The following is a 15,567-nucleotide window of genomic DNA, read 5'->3' as shown; positions in this document are numbered from 1 at the left end:
CCAAATTAATAATCAACTTAATTGATGATACTTGTTGAGAGTCCCACTTCATGGTTAAGGAATATGATAAGTGTTTATATAATTGGGTAAGTCACCCCCTTATGAACTGATTTTTAAGGGGATCTTTCATATGCTTTTGCTGCACTTTAATATGATATCAGAGTTAGGTTCTGTTCAGTGGTATGGTGAATAGTGCTGTTAGCCCTTACTTTGTGATGACAAGGTTGGAGGAGGCATATTGAGAGTCTCACATTGAGTAATTAATGAACATAATAAATACTTGGATAGACCACCCCATATGAATCGGTTTTTAAGGAGAGTAGCATTATATGTTAATCAATTTGCGAGAGAGAAGAAAGCCCCTCCCGACAGCCGAAAGCCGAAAGCCTTACCGACTGGAGGATATATGTATGCATGGATTCTCTTTAGATCCCCTCTTCGTCTTAATAGGCGTGTTGAAATATGGTGCATTTCTGAAGTCAGAACCAATGAAAAGGACAACCGAATCTTATGTAGACTCCAAATATATGCTATTTTGGTTGTAAATAAAGGATACGGTAATGCTACTTTAACAAAGCAAAATTGTTATCTCGTTTTTTCTGGTGCATGGGAAGGAAAGAGTCAGATAGAGGGAAAATGTAAAAAGATATGAAAAATGCTACTTTAATCATAAAAAATTACAAACATCCACCTATGTTTAAAATATATGAATTGAATCAAATGAATGAATATAGTTCATTTTGAAAACATATGTTGAGTTTATAAAAAATATTTGAATTTAATTTTCACATAATACATTCTAAGAAAATAATAAAGAAACTGGTAAGTGTAATTAAATCCCGAAATGAGTTATTACATTTATTATTAATAAAAAAAATGAAATGGGTGTATTGGGGAAGAACATAGCAAGATATAGCTAGAGAGAAAAATTAATATTTGTCAATTGATGTGATTGGAAATAAAAACAAAAATAAATAAAAACAAACTGTGGAAGAATTTATGAAAAAACTTTAATACAAAAATGTCATAAATCTTTAATAATACATTTATATGATATTTATAGTTAATGATCTTATTTATCGAGTGAAGTCTAATTCAATTAATTAAAGAGAATATGTGAATTTTTGTAAATTTTGTATACTTATCTTTGATTTTTACATATAAAAAAGATTAATGATATTTATTTTCTGATTTTTTTCCTTTATTCTAAAATATGTTTTGCTTCTTTTTTTTATTAATTGAATAACATTATCCTATGATGAAAATAATTTTGGAGTAGAGGGTGAGTAGAGGGTGAAAACTTTAAGAAGTTCTCAGTATGTTTAGGAATTGAATTTTAAAGGAAGAAAAAAAATCAAATTTATACAAATATACAATTTTTTATATTTTAAATATTTACACAACTAAAAATCACTTATTAAAATAAAATAAAATAAAATAAAACACCTTCAATTCTAAAACACGACTCCCAAGCACATCATCTGCTATATATATAATACTTTGTTTTACTGGAAGTTGACGTACAAGACAAAATTTCTCTCAAATAACATGAACCTTTCACCTTTCACTTGACTTTAATTTCCACACCTCCTTTACCAATATTAATTCAACAAATAAAAAAAATAATAGAAAAATACAAATATTCAAATAACGTTAGGGTAGTTCCACCAAAACGGGACACCAACAACTTCATTTGACTTATAATCACCGGAATCCTTACTCACCGTCATTCCCTTCACCGGTTTCACGGCAGCATTCGAACGTTCCTCCGGCGGCACCACCCTCACCCCGAAATGAATCACCCCGTTTCCCTTCCCTTCCCAGTCCCTCAGCCGGTAACTCAACTCATGCAAGCAATTTTCCGACACGGCAGCGCCGCCGAGAAAATCGGAAACCGCAATTCTTGCCACCCCGACGGGTCGAAGACCCTTGAACCTGTTGCATTGCACCTCGAACGTGATGGACCTTGCATGCATGGGCATGTTCAGCATCAACTTCTCGTTCCACGAAAACAAACCCGTTTTGTTGCTCCCACTATCTTTCGCCATCTTCGTGGTGCAACACTTTAAGGACTCTGCCCTAACGACAACGTACGGATCCTCCGTGACACGAAGGTTTTCGCATGATATAACTGTGATCTCTAGTACTGTACCCGAGCTTGCCCCCATATATATAGTAGAAGAAAAAAAAAACCCTCAAAAAGTGTAATAGCTAGTGAAAGTGTGTAATTGTAACTATGATTTTGTAAGTGTGTTTAAAACTTTAAGTGGTTTGGTTTGTTGTAAGGAGAGAAGAAAGGTGAAGAGGGTTTAAATTTGTTGTAAGGGAAGAATTGGGGTGAAGTGTGTTTTTATAGAGGTATAGTACATGTAATAATAATAGGATTCGATCGAATGTGATGAGGGAGGGAACGAGGAAAAGAGAGAGAAAATGATGAGTTTGTTTCGGTGTTTTTCAGTAACGTGTTTATGGACTTTTTGACTTTCGACTTTGACTAGTGATTTGCACATCCGCGGCAGAATTTTTGGAAGATATTGATGACACCAGAGAGTATTTGTTTGGTTGGTAACTTGGTATCTTTGGGAAGATTAATTAATGAGCAACTCTTCAGAACCTTTACATTCTGAAGGATTTTGGTACTCTCATTCACATGCACCAATATATTAAGACACTTCTAAATGAAATTATATCCGAGTTTTATGAAAAAAATAATAATTACAATTTAATATTTTTTCTTTTAAATTAATTATAACCAAATTATTAACATTAATATTAATGAAAAATTTTATGAGTGATCGAATAAGGTTTTCGTCACAATATCATCAGAAACATCCTTATAAAAATCAAGTTTGTGGCACCATCAAGAACCTCTGAGTCGGTCTCAATCCAAATCTGTATTTTTTGTGTTGTGACTCGAATATCCCAAACCCAGATTTGCATTTTAATTTTGTGTTGGGATTCGAATACCCCCATCCTAGATTTGCGTTTTTGTGTTGCGAATGAGAAACCCCCGTCGCAGATCTGCGTTTTTGTGTAGCGATTTGAATGAGAAGCTCATGCATTCTCAATTGAGAAGAGTGCAGTTCGGTAATGGAGAAAGAGTGAAGAATAGATGTATGAGTACCATGTTTCAAATGCTTTTAATCGAAAATAAAATTAGAAATCAACTAGAAATCATTTCTTCTGAAATTTTGGTGATCTAAAGCACTTTGTTCGGTGTTGAAAATGGAAGAAAACCGTTTGGTTTTCCTATGTCTTGTAACAGAGTTGTTCTATATTATTGTTATGTGATGATGGGTTGGATTCCTCTCAATGATGGTTTTTTAAGTTCATTTTTTTTAAGCTTAAAAATATTTTTTATCTGTATAATTTATCATTTTTTTCATTTTTGTTTTAGTGCTTGCAAAATGTGATTATTTTATTTTTTATTCTTAAAGTATTTTAAATAATATTTTTTCTATGTTTAAAACACTTTATTTTACTGTTCAAAGTGTTATCTAAAATACTTTATGCATGGAAAATAAAACATTTTACAAGGATTAAAACAAAAAATATATATTTATAGAGACAACAAAAATAAAAAAATGTTAAATTGTGAAGACAAAAAATATATTTAAGTATTATTCTATGCTTAATTTCATTTTAAATACTTTTTTTATCCATTTGTGCACTCTAATATTTTGATAAATTATTATATCCATTATTATATTAATATTGCACTTAAATGTAATTATAAATTTTTTTTTAATCTTTAGAGATTTTCAATAAAATAGCTTTTAATCAACTTAATGAATTTTTAAAATAATTTTTTAATATACTTGTTGTTTTAATTTATATTACAACATTAAAAATATATTCTTAAAATTTACCTAACCTTTAAATAAAATGTATTCGAGGATATTAATTTTTATTCTTATCTCTCATAGCTTCTATGCTTGCAAACATAATATCATTTATAAATTAATTTAAGGGAATCCAACTTTGATGATTTATCATTGTGCATGAGTTGTTGTAATTTGGTTAGAGTATATAGGTAACTATTAGATATGAGAAACTTCCTACTTAGATCGACTTAGGTTGAAGTCAAAATATTCTAATTGAAGCAAAGATGAAATTACTTTGGTAGAGACCAGTTAAAAATATTCTAATCGAGGTAAAATTACTTGAGAGTTAAAAGTTAAATTATTTTGTCTAAAGTTAAATTAGAGATACTTTAGTTAAGATTAAGATGAGTGAATTAAAGATAGTTTTCTCAAGACAAAGATAAAAATACTTCAAATTAGGTTAAGATTAAATTATTCTAGCATAAGCATAAGGGAAGATGCTCACCCAAAGTAGAGACAAATATATTTTACTTGAGACTATGATATTATTCAAAAAATTTGACTTTTTATCAGAATTAAATAATGATAATTGCCCTTGATATAAATTTAATAAATTAGATAATACTCACATTATCTTAAATTACTCAGGATTACATATCATTTTTAAAATTATAGTGAAAACATTAATTGCAAATAACATTGTGTAATATGATATAAAACATGTAAATAGAGAATTTTAATTATCTCCATCTAAAAATGGGGAAAAAAAACTTCAAACAGGAACACTTTGGTAACTCCACCAAACTGGAATGCTCAATTCCTATTATGTCTTTTTCTTGTTTTGTCTCTGAACACAAATATTTATCGCCAGCTAGTGACACCACCTTCACTGAGAAATGAATAACACCGTTTTGTCGACCTTCCCAATTCCTCAATCCGTAACAATACATTTGAGGCACACTTTCCGACACAATCTTAGTATCGTTACTAAGAAAATCCGAAAGTGCTATCCTTGCTACCCCTATAGGGCGAACCCCTTTATATTTCTTGCATTGCACCTCAAACGTAACCGACCTTGCATGTGTAGGAATGTCTAATAAGAGTTTCTCATTCCATGCATGCACTCCCTTATCTTCATTCACCGTTTTTGTCGTGCAAGAATTTAGAGATTCGGCACGAACAACAACATACACGTTCTCCGCCCCAGAACTTCGATCCACACATATGTTTTCTCCCGACATAACGGTGATCTCTAGGGTTCGTGCTTGTGGTTTTGCCTCCATATCTATGAGAATTTTAGTGTACCAAAGTAGATATCTAGACACAACTTTGTAGTATGTTGTACGTAAGTAAAGAGCAAAGAATGTATGATGAGTGTTGAGTAGTGTATAACTTTGTGTTTGTAGTAAAAAGAAAGGTTAATGTTTAGGATGAAAGGGAAGGAAGAGAGTGGGGGGTTTAAGTAGAAGAATTGGATATGAAAAGGTGAGGAAAGAAAGGAAGAAATTGAAGAAACATTTACAACTTATAACACGTAGTCGTGTTAAGTATTTTAAGGGGAAAAACTACGATGTTTGTTACCGTGTAAATACCAAGAGAGAATAAGAGGTTGACATTGACCATAAACTTTACTATGTTTACAATTTACTATATGACTAACGTGGTAATCTCTGGGAAATTTAATTTGGCCTGGCATTAATTACGTACACGCTTGTTTCCACGAAAAGTTTGCATGTGTACGAGTCTATGACTTGAGGGAAAAAAACAATGAGTCTATGACGACTCCTTCAATACAGAAATTTCAATAATGCACCCAATTGTATATGTTCCTTGCTCTGGAATCTGCGTTAATTGTATAATAGTTTTATAATTTTATGGGAAAGTTTAATGCAATTACCTTGGAACAATCTGATTCGTGAACTCTTCCTTCGTTCTTAATTATAAAACTCTCTCAATTAAATTTTCTGAGAAAAATTATTAGACTAAGGGAGTACTGTTATCTTAAACATAATAAAAAAATTATTTTACATACTAATTAAGAAATTTGTTTAGTTATTTAAAAAATTAACTAGTAACATTTAATTGTAACAATTTTATCTGATAAATGTGAACTATTTTATTGGAATCCGCAAAATAATTTTGGTATGATTTTTAATAGAAAAATTATTTTAATTCTTTAACTAGTGGAGCATTAACTATTTTTCTAAATCACCATTTCTTAAAACTTGATATAAAAAATAAAAGATAAATAATTTAAATGAATACTTATAAATAATAGATATGGGTTTATTTTATCCACTCATTAACGAGTAGGTAACAAGTATCATAGTATATCCATACCCTCAGATATCTATTGCCTGCTAATTCATTAATTACTGTTGTTGAGATTGATTTTACTAGGAGGAATTTGATCCAAGATATTCAAAATTACACCATATATAATATTCTTCTTATTACTTTGATCTTTTTACAGTACGATTTTTTATTTCTTTCATTAAAGACATGTAATCTTTACATACCAAATATGAAAACGATATGATTTTTTTTTAAAAAAATAAAAATTGTAGCAAATAAAGGGTCTATTTAATAAAGTGTCTTTTATAAGAATCGTCTTTTTTAAAAAATATCCTGATGAGTATAAAATACTTTATTTGAAGTATTCATGGATACTCACTCGCAGGTATAAAAAAAATTCAGGGATAATTTTTACATAGATACCTGACATATAAGTGACACGGTTTTCCCAGTTAGACGGGTAATGGGAAGTCACTAGCTACTTATGTTCAATCCCACCCGTTTTCATTCATAGAAAAGAGTAATTGAAAATAAATTTCTATATATTAAATGAAAGATATGTTAGATATATATAGAACTCTCATTAAATAAGGTAAATTATTTACTTCTGTTTGTTTTTTACAAGGTATTTGCTTGTGTTTGAGACCAACACGGCAACACATTACAGTTTTTGAGCTTACATTTTTAAAGTAAAATATTTTTTTATCCATATTTTTATGTTCATGTAAAATTTCGATCACTTCATTTTTTCAATTTGTAACATGTTTTTCTTTACTAACTATTTTTTTTGTCTATCAAATCAAATTGATATTCTTTTATTCCTTAATTACTAATTCAATAAAAAATTCTTGCTTTTGGTATTTTTATAATTCATAATTAAAATCAATCAATATTAAATAAATCTAATAAGATGAATTCAAACTAACAATAAAGTAATCCTTCATTGACTAGACTCATTTCTCGTATTTCTCAAATTTATAAATTTAAAATGCATGTATTTTTTTATTTAAAAATAAAATTTTTCAATCAAATTAATGTTTAAGTATGTTTAATTCATATTTTTAAAATATAATTTATTCTTGATTTAATGTGATTATTCATTTTTATATTATTGCTCAATTGACTTTTTCAGTCATTGCCCTAAAAAAAACATTCTATACTTAAAAAAGTCTCATTCATTGTATCATTTAATTTGTATGGGATACTTTTTATAAAATTGTTTCGGGTTCTTAATTAAAAAAATTCACGGTTTTATTATAAATACTAATTTAAGACTTTGAATCAAAACTTCCGAATTCTTCCAAAAAAAAATATATTTCAATTTATCAATAGCGCGTGTAAATTCGAGAATAATATGAGAGTCTTTAGTTTAACAAAGATTTTAAATTTTAAGGTAAATATGAATGACCAAATTTGAATTGACTGAACAACAAGTAAACGAAATCGAAAAGGGACAAATTTGTATTATTGAACAGATAAAATAAGAGACATAAATTATTAGTAAAATGACTGTTAGTTAATCCTTTTCTTCTAAGTATTGTTTATTTTTCATTGTACCGATTTTAATATATATTTCCCAAAAAGATTCCTATTAGTTACTGAAATTATGTTTTAAATTAACTTCATTTCTGAAAGTGTAATCTATTGACATATTAATAACATTATCTGATTTTATCGAGGAGATAGATACACTACTAGTAGAGGTAAAAATAGTTTTTTTTCTTCTTCTGAAAAGAGATAAAAAAAAAAATAGTTGTGTCTACATGTTAAGAATATACCTGATGTTTTTAGTTTAGAATGGAATAATGTTATTTGTTTTAAATTTTTAGGATATTATTTAAATTTAAAAATATTATAAATATAAAATTTGTTTAGATAAAGATAAGGATTTGATCTTATCTTTTAGATTTAGGAAGTTAGGAGTTTGATTTTAAGATTAAAATAATATTAATATTTAAATTTTGTGTTAGACTTTTTGCTTTATATATAAAACTCGTAAATAAAATACTTCACAAGCTTTTTCTACAAAAATATATCTCCTTTTATAAATATACTCATTCGATTTTTCTCATCTCTATTTTCATTTATTCTATTTTCTCAACTTTTTTTCCTTTCCTTCCAACAATACAAACCCGTAATGATTCACCAAAGTCAAATCATGAACCTAATAATTATCTGTACACACCATATTGTTTTCCACCGAAAAAAGAAAATAATAAACAAAAGTCGTATCTAGTTGTAAGCAGATTGAACAAACCAAACATTGCTCGTGCTTGTTGTCAAATGCCAGTGACAACTCCACTGGACGAATAAAAAGGATCATTATTGTATATATATATATATATATATATATATATATATATATATATATATATATATATATATATATATATATATATATAATTTTCTTTCCAGCATTAACAGTTGTATGTACATGCATCATTTTCTTTTCAGCATACCACTGCCACTACATTAATTAATGACTCCATCACTACAGTTCAGCAATTCCACTCCACGTTCAATTAAGAGAAATCCAATTTCTCAAACACTTTTATTAGCATTTTTTATATAAATCAAAAGTGTTTTTGAAAGTTTTTTTATTGAAGATAAAAAGTTTTTTTTTATATATAAAAAAAACTCTTCAAACCTTATATTCAATCAGACTCTATATAACTTTTCTCATGTTAACTCTATATATTGCATTTAAACCATATTATATATATAACTTCATATTTTTATTTATCTAACATTGAATTATATCTATGTATGATCAAGATCGTTCGTGTCAAATTTTATTAAAATTAAATAATAACAAAAAAATAATCATATACATATATAGAGAGAGGAGAAATCAAATTTAACCCATGTAACTTTTATAATTATTACATTATTTGGTAACTTTCAATTGAATAATATTTTCTTAAAATTTGTCGTTAGATTAAAAGTTTTGTTCGCATAAATAATATATACAAAATTTCATATTAATAAAAAATCATTTATTATTTCTTTTATATAAATTAAAATCAACATAATATAAATATTTTTAAATATGGATAATCTGATTACTTTTTTGTTGTTCAATTTTGATAAAATTTTACATAAATAATTTTAATAATACGTAAATATAATTTAATGATTGAATCAATAAAAATTACATTTTATATCAAATTATAAAAATTATATAATAATTATTAAAGTTATATGAATGTAATTTGATCCTTTTATTTATATATATGTATATATATTAAAATATGATCATATCTTAGAGATAAAAATACCAAATAATATCCAGAAGATAATAGAGAGAGATAAGATAAAAAAACATTTTTACAAATGAAGATGTATAATGAAAAATATAGCGAGTATAATATTAAAATACTATCACATAGACAGATTTTGATGTTGTTAAATCAATTGGAAAATACTCCTTCTAGCATACCTTTTCTTATTAGTTCAAATTTACTTAAAAACTAGTACACAGAATTATAATCCTACGTGGGACTTATTAAACAAAAATTGAAAATCATAAAATATTATCATTTCTAATCAACTTTAATGGATAGTAGAAAAATGTGTTAAAAATAATATTTTGTTATCAGTTACTCTTATTGGGTGGTTTGAGATGATTATAGCTATCGTTGATTTTCTTAGTCTAAACTAAAAACATGCGGTAATATAATTTCTCTCATTTTATTTGGTCTTTGATGGACTAGGAAAAATATCACCTTGAACGAGGATAAGACATCTTCAATTCTATCCTCTCATATATAATATCTTTCTGCAATAATAAAGATATAAAGATCATCATAATATAATTTGTTTAAATAAATTATTTAATCAAAATTCATATATACTTACACTACATGATCATATCTACTTATACACCAAAGTCATTAAAAAAAAATGTACCACCCTAGCATTGGCCTTGTCTTGTTATAAATTCAATATACATAAACTTAACCAAAAGGTTGGTTTGTGACTTGAAAAACGATATATTTAATCAAAACAATTCAATATGCATATCAATTTAACATTTCTATAGACATTATATAAATTTAAAAATTAAATTTAAATTGGAAAGGAAACCATAAAGATCGCAATAAAGATAAAATAACACAAATCTTCTGATGATTCAAAGTAAAATCAACTTCAATATATACACACCAAATTGATTTCCAAATTGAAAGAAAAAAGATAATGAACAATAATCCTTCTATCTAGTTGCAAACAGATTCATCGAAATCAAATCAAGCATTTCCTTTGCAAGTTGTTGTGGAAGAGTTGTTCCACGAAACCGGAATTCCAGTAACAACTCCACTAGAAGAAGACCACCAACAATAATCTTTCTCAGCATTTATAAGAAACCCGCATGGCCCACCGGCAGCGGCGGCGGCGGCGCCGCCGCCGCCACCACCTTAACGGAGAAATTAACGACCCCGTTTCCTCTTCCATCCCAAACACTTAAATTATATATTCTTTGCTAAAATATATTTGGGCAGGGTTTAAAGGTAGTCAAAGCAAGCACAAAGTAGCTAGCAAATTAGATATTCTTATCAATATATTTTTAAAAAAACTTAAATACAACTTATAGTCACATGTTATATCAAATTTACAATATTTTGAAAAACTTATAGACCCAGATTTAACACATATGATAACTACTAATTATGTTTAACAAAACTAATTAAAAGTTGAAAAAGCATAACTGAAAGTTAATTAAACATTGAAAAATTATGTTATTGAATCATTTATTTCATAGATACACACTTAATTATAAAATTATAAGAACCTCACCCCTTTTTTTAGCTCTCCGACACCTCTCTCAGTTTTTACTCAGCTTCCACACACACAAATCGCCAAATAGTTTGTTCCTATCCTTTACACAAGTATCATCCGACTTAGCTAGGCCCTGTTCGAATTAACTTAGTTAAAGTATTTCATTTTATTTCAATAAGTAATTGATGAAATACATTAATTTTGAGTGTATGTAATAAGTGTTTGATTAAAGTAATAAGGGGTAGTTAAAAAAAATATAAATTTAAAATGATATTTATTGTTATGAAATAAACAAACTAATTTCTTTAATTTAAATGAATTAGTTAATGTTAATTGGATCTTCTAAGAAAGAAAGAAAGAATGAAAGGGGTATATACCGTATAATAACCCAAAATCTTCTAATTAATGATTCAAACATGCTGGGAAGAAAGCCAAATCAACATGAATATGTATACATACACCAAATTGTTTTTCTCCAACTCAAAAACATAGGAAAAAGTACGGATTCAATTCCTATCTAGTTAATTTTAGTGTTTGGTTTGATTATTTTCTGTTTTGATTTTCACTTTTACTGAACATAGAAAATGATGATAAAAATGTGTAATTGAATTTCTGTTTTCATTTCCAGTCAAAATATTTTTTCAAACGAATAAAAAACTGAAAATAATAAAATTTCATTTTCAGTATTTTTGTTGAAATAAAAAATCTTATTTTAGATAAAATAAAAACGCGGTAAAATCTAAAAATACATTTCCGTTTAAAAACATTTTCAATATTTTTATTTATTAAAGACAAAAAACAAAAAATCAAACAAAACATATTTTTAAAATTCTAATCTTTTAAAAATAAAAAAAAAATAAAAATACAGATCAAACACACTTTTATTTTGCTTGTTGTGCTTGTTCTTCTACTTGTCGATCGAATTGTTCCAATAAACCGGAATGCCAGTAACAACTCCAGTACCCGAAGTAGACGACGAACAATAACTTTCAGCACCTTCCGCCGCCGCCGGCGGCGGAGGTGGCGGCGGAGGAGTAGGAGGCGGCGCCACCCTAACGGAGAAATTAACGACTCCGTTTTCTCTGCCATCCCAATCCCTCAACCTGTAACACAAAGACTGCAAGCAATGATCAGGCACCGACGACCCTCCAAGAAAATCCGAAACCGCAATTCTCGCCACGCCGACGTCTCTCACCACTCCCGTTTCCGTCCTGCACTTCACTTCAATCGTCACGCACCTTGCGCGAGGCCCAAGCTCCACCCAGAACTTGTCGTTCCACAAGTACTGGAAGCCGTTGTCGCTCCCGTTGGTCGTTGTCGTCGTCACCATGGCCGTGGTGTGGCTCGTTATTGACTCCGCGCGAACCACCGCGAACACTTTGATGTTGGGCGTGGGCTTTCCCCTTACGTGGAGACCCTCCGCGGACAAAACCGTGAGCTCCAGAGTTTTTGGTTTGGTTGCCATGAACTAGGGATATTGTGATTTAGGTGTGAAAAGAATGAGAATAGAATAAATATAAGGTGCGTTCGGTGTTTTTTTCAATATATAACAATGGCTTTCTAGCCTAGTTTTCAAACTTGACCGTTGCGCCGCAAACAATATACAACTAATAGTTTAAGGATACAGGGGATACCTTCTTTTTATTTTTATTTTTACTTTATAGCTGCTATTGGTATCAAATATTACAAACTTAAACTTTTCTTCATCATTAATCTTTGTTTTCTTTCTTTTTAATCATATTTTTTTTTTCATATAAGAACTTTACTTATAATAATAGAATTAAGTATCTCTTGAACCAACAATTTTACTTAAGATAATTTTATTAATAGAATCTATCTTGAGTTTCAACTTCATATCAGAGTAAAATCAAACCTAAAATTTTGTTTAAGAGACTCAAATGTCAAATTAGCTGTGACAATATCTTTTGGTGTTATATTCAATATTTAGAAAAAAAGAGTGTTTTGTTGTTTATAATGATGTATTTAACTTGAATAAAGTTATTTTAATGATTTTTTTATTAACCTATTTATTTAATTTATATAATTATCATTATTTTAAGTTTTAGTTCTTAAAAAAATATTTTTAGTTTTGGTGCTTGAACATTTTTTTTATTTTGGCAATTTATTACTGGGACAAAAATTTTGTAATGTTTTCTATTGTTAGAAAATTTTTCTTTGATGTTATTAATGACTAATGAAGACTAAAACTTCAAATGAGAATAGCATACTGTAATTATCAAAATTAAGTGAATAGTTTTCTGGAGAAAAAAATAAATTAGTTTAATTTAATATTTTATTTTGTAAAATTATCTTTAAAATCATATTTAAGATAATTTTTATTTTTTTTAAATTATGAATAAAAATAATAATTTATATTCACTATTACTACCAGCTAACAAATAATTATGATGAGTATAATATTTAAAAAATTATTGTAAAAGTTACAAATATTTCATATGATTAGATAAATTCTATGTCCGGGGTCCAGTAAAAAAAAAGAAGATAAATTCAATGTCCGTGGTATATGACTGAAGAGTAGTATTCTCACTATTCTGGGGATGAATTCTCATGTCCCACGTGTGTGAATGTAAAATTGAAAAAATATATTTTATCCTATTCTACTTTTTTTCACATCAATCTATGTTCGTCAATATGAACCACTTTTGAAGAATATTATATTCGTGGGGTTCCCTTTATCCATGCAGTTGTAACACGTGTTTGGATTTTTTCTTAGCTTTTGAGTTGGACATGACTCATTGAGCTTACCATGAATCAGAATTAAAATTTGCCTTTCCGTCTTCAGTGTGAATTGCTAAAGTATTTGGACACGGCTTAAATTGCTGAATTGATTAAAAGTAAGTAAATGTGTTTGTTGATAGACAACAAACTAACAAATGGCTAATTTATAGCAAATTTGATATATATATGATATCAATATCAAACATGTGGTATGATTCATATTGCCATTGTGGTCACGCTCAGAGAGTCGGAAAAATGTGTTGAAAATCTCAAATAACGGGTAATCATGAGAAAAAATGAAATATATTGAAGTCCTACATCAAATAAAAATAGTATCATAAGTTATAAGTGAGAAACAATCTTCACCTTAGAAGCATATTTTATTGTAGGATTAAGTTAAATTTATAAAAATTTTATTTTTTAACAACTATCAAGGTGTCCATTGAAATGGTCTACAATTCCAAAACACCAAACTTGTGTGATATATATTGAGGCTTGGGGATATGACTTAGTCAAGATGGTCCAAAATAAACTCAAATTATTTAATAAGATTTATAAATAAAAAAATCACTTAGCTATAAAAAATAAACTAAAAATGAATATATATATATATATATATATATATATATATATATATATATATATTCAATACTCTTGTAATTATTATTATTATTATTATTATTATTATTATTATTAATTTTTTTCTTGGGGAGTAAATTGAAAATAAAAGGGAACTTCTTCATTGACTCCTCCTAAAGTCGAGGAGGAAAAGCTAAGTCGTGCACTTTGGTTTCTTTAATAGCACAAAGCATACGTTGCAGCATGTGTCTGGTAGCATTGTGTCATCATTTCAATAAATCTGCTTGCAATTGAAGAACCATTTGGCCTATAAGAAATTACTCATTTTCGTGGAAAAATTGGAGAAACCACTACGCATCTCAAAGAAAATTAGGACCCAGCGTTTGGTAGTAGATTGGTAAACAATAGTGTGTTGGTTTCAAAACATTGTGAAAACATGCATGTTTGATTGTCCAAAATTGCTAAATGAATGTGAAATTTTGAACGGACAAAAATGTTAGTTAATCCATGATTCCCGCAGACATTCACAATGAGGATGAGAAACTTGTTTTGAACACAAAGCTTGATTTTGATTAATAATTTAATGCGAAAAAGAATTCAACTTGGAACAATTGTAAAATATATAATAATAGTATATTGATTAAGGTATAAGTGCTTTTGAGAGTGTTTTTTACTCAAAATATAAAACTTTTTTCAATAAAAAAAAAATTCCCAAAAGCTTTCAAAAGATTTTTTAGTCTTAGATCGAAAGAGGCTCTATTTCTATATATTTTGTTAGGGAACTTTTCGTTGACAACAAGTTGAAACGTGTTTGTATATATAAGTCTGGTTCATTAGGTATTTTCGCGAGAAATGCATGAAATATTAATTTATTCAGTAATATAAAAAGTTTTTGAGATAAATTCAAATTATCTATTCCTAAATTGTGTTTCATTTTTATCAAACTAATAAAAAATTGGTGCCATTTAAAATATTTACTTGTAATTTTTAGTTTTTCTATATTGACTTTAAACAGAATTATTTTAAATGATATTTTTTTTAGTTTAATGAACATGTACTATTTGTTTAAAAGAAATTCACTCTAATCTAATAAAAAATCATAATTGATATGATTTTTAAAATATTTATTATAAAATTCAATAAATTTAGGATATATTATAAATAAAAATAAGAGCTCAGAGAGACATTTACTCATCTATTTGTTTAAGATGACTACTGATTGACCCATCAATCAGATAAATTTTCATCACAGCTCCCACAGAAGTGCACCAGCCGGGAATCGAACCCGGGTCTGTACCGTGGCAGGGTACTATTCTACCACTAGACCACTGGTGCTTGTTAGTTAAAGTTCTCG

General features: G+C 28.1%; 3 protein-coding genes and 1 non-coding gene across 4 annotated transcripts; all 4 read right to left on the bottom strand.

The window, feature by feature from the left end:
* Positions 1-1,394: 1,394 nt before the first annotated feature.
* LOC114405791 lies at positions 1,395-2,331 on the bottom strand. The gene has a single exon (XM_028368287.1). The coding sequence runs from the start codon at positions 2,166-2,168 to the stop codon at positions 1,644-1,646; it is 525 nt and encodes a 174-aa protein (XP_028224088.1). The 5' UTR covers positions 2,169-2,331; the 3' UTR covers positions 1,395-1,643.
* A 2,041-nt stretch (positions 2,332-4,372) lies between these two features.
* On the bottom strand, positions 4,373-5,241 carry LOC114405363. Its single transcript, XM_028367939.1, has one exon. It carries the CDS (start codon positions 5,105-5,107, stop codon positions 4,565-4,567), a length of 543 nt encoding a protein of 180 aa, XP_028223740.1. The 5' UTR covers positions 5,108-5,241; the 3' UTR covers positions 4,373-4,564.
* A 6,460-nt stretch (positions 5,242-11,701) lies between these two features.
* Positions 11,702-12,423, bottom strand: LOC114405362 (BON1-associated protein 2-like). The gene has a single exon (XM_028367938.1). It carries the CDS (start codon positions 12,358-12,360, stop codon positions 11,803-11,805), a length of 558 nt encoding a protein of 185 aa, XP_028223739.1. The 5' UTR covers positions 12,361-12,423; the 3' UTR covers positions 11,702-11,802.
* Positions 12,424-15,477: 3,054 nt separating this feature from the next.
* TRNAG-GCC lies at positions 15,478-15,548 on the bottom strand. Its single transcript has one exon. It is a non-coding gene; the product is annotated as a tRNA-Gly (tRNA).
* Between the last annotated feature and the right edge of the window lie 19 nt (positions 15,549-15,567).

Source organism: Glycine soja, chromosome 3 (genome assembly GCF_004193775.1).
Source record: "Glycine soja cultivar W05 chromosome 3, ASM419377v2, whole genome shotgun sequence".
NCBI lineage: Eukaryota > Viridiplantae > Streptophyta > Magnoliopsida > Fabales > Fabaceae > Glycine > Glycine soja.
The sequence above is the reverse complement of the archived record's forward strand: the minus strand, read 5'-3'. Positions and strand labels throughout refer to the sequence as shown.

What these genes read in the sequence shown, in the direction of transcription:
- LOC114405791 (XM_028368287.1), bottom strand. Translation starts at nt 2,168, where the DNA reads ATGGGGGCAAGCTCGGGTACAGTACTAGAGATCACAGTTATATCATGC.
- LOC114405363 (XM_028367939.1), bottom strand. Translation starts at nt 5,107, where the DNA reads ATGGAGGCAAAACCACAAGCACGAACCCTAGAGATCACCGTTATGTCG.
- LOC114405362 (XM_028367938.1), bottom strand. Translation starts at nt 12,360, where the DNA reads ATGGCAACCAAACCAAAAACTCTGGAGCTCACGGTTTTGTCCGCGGAG.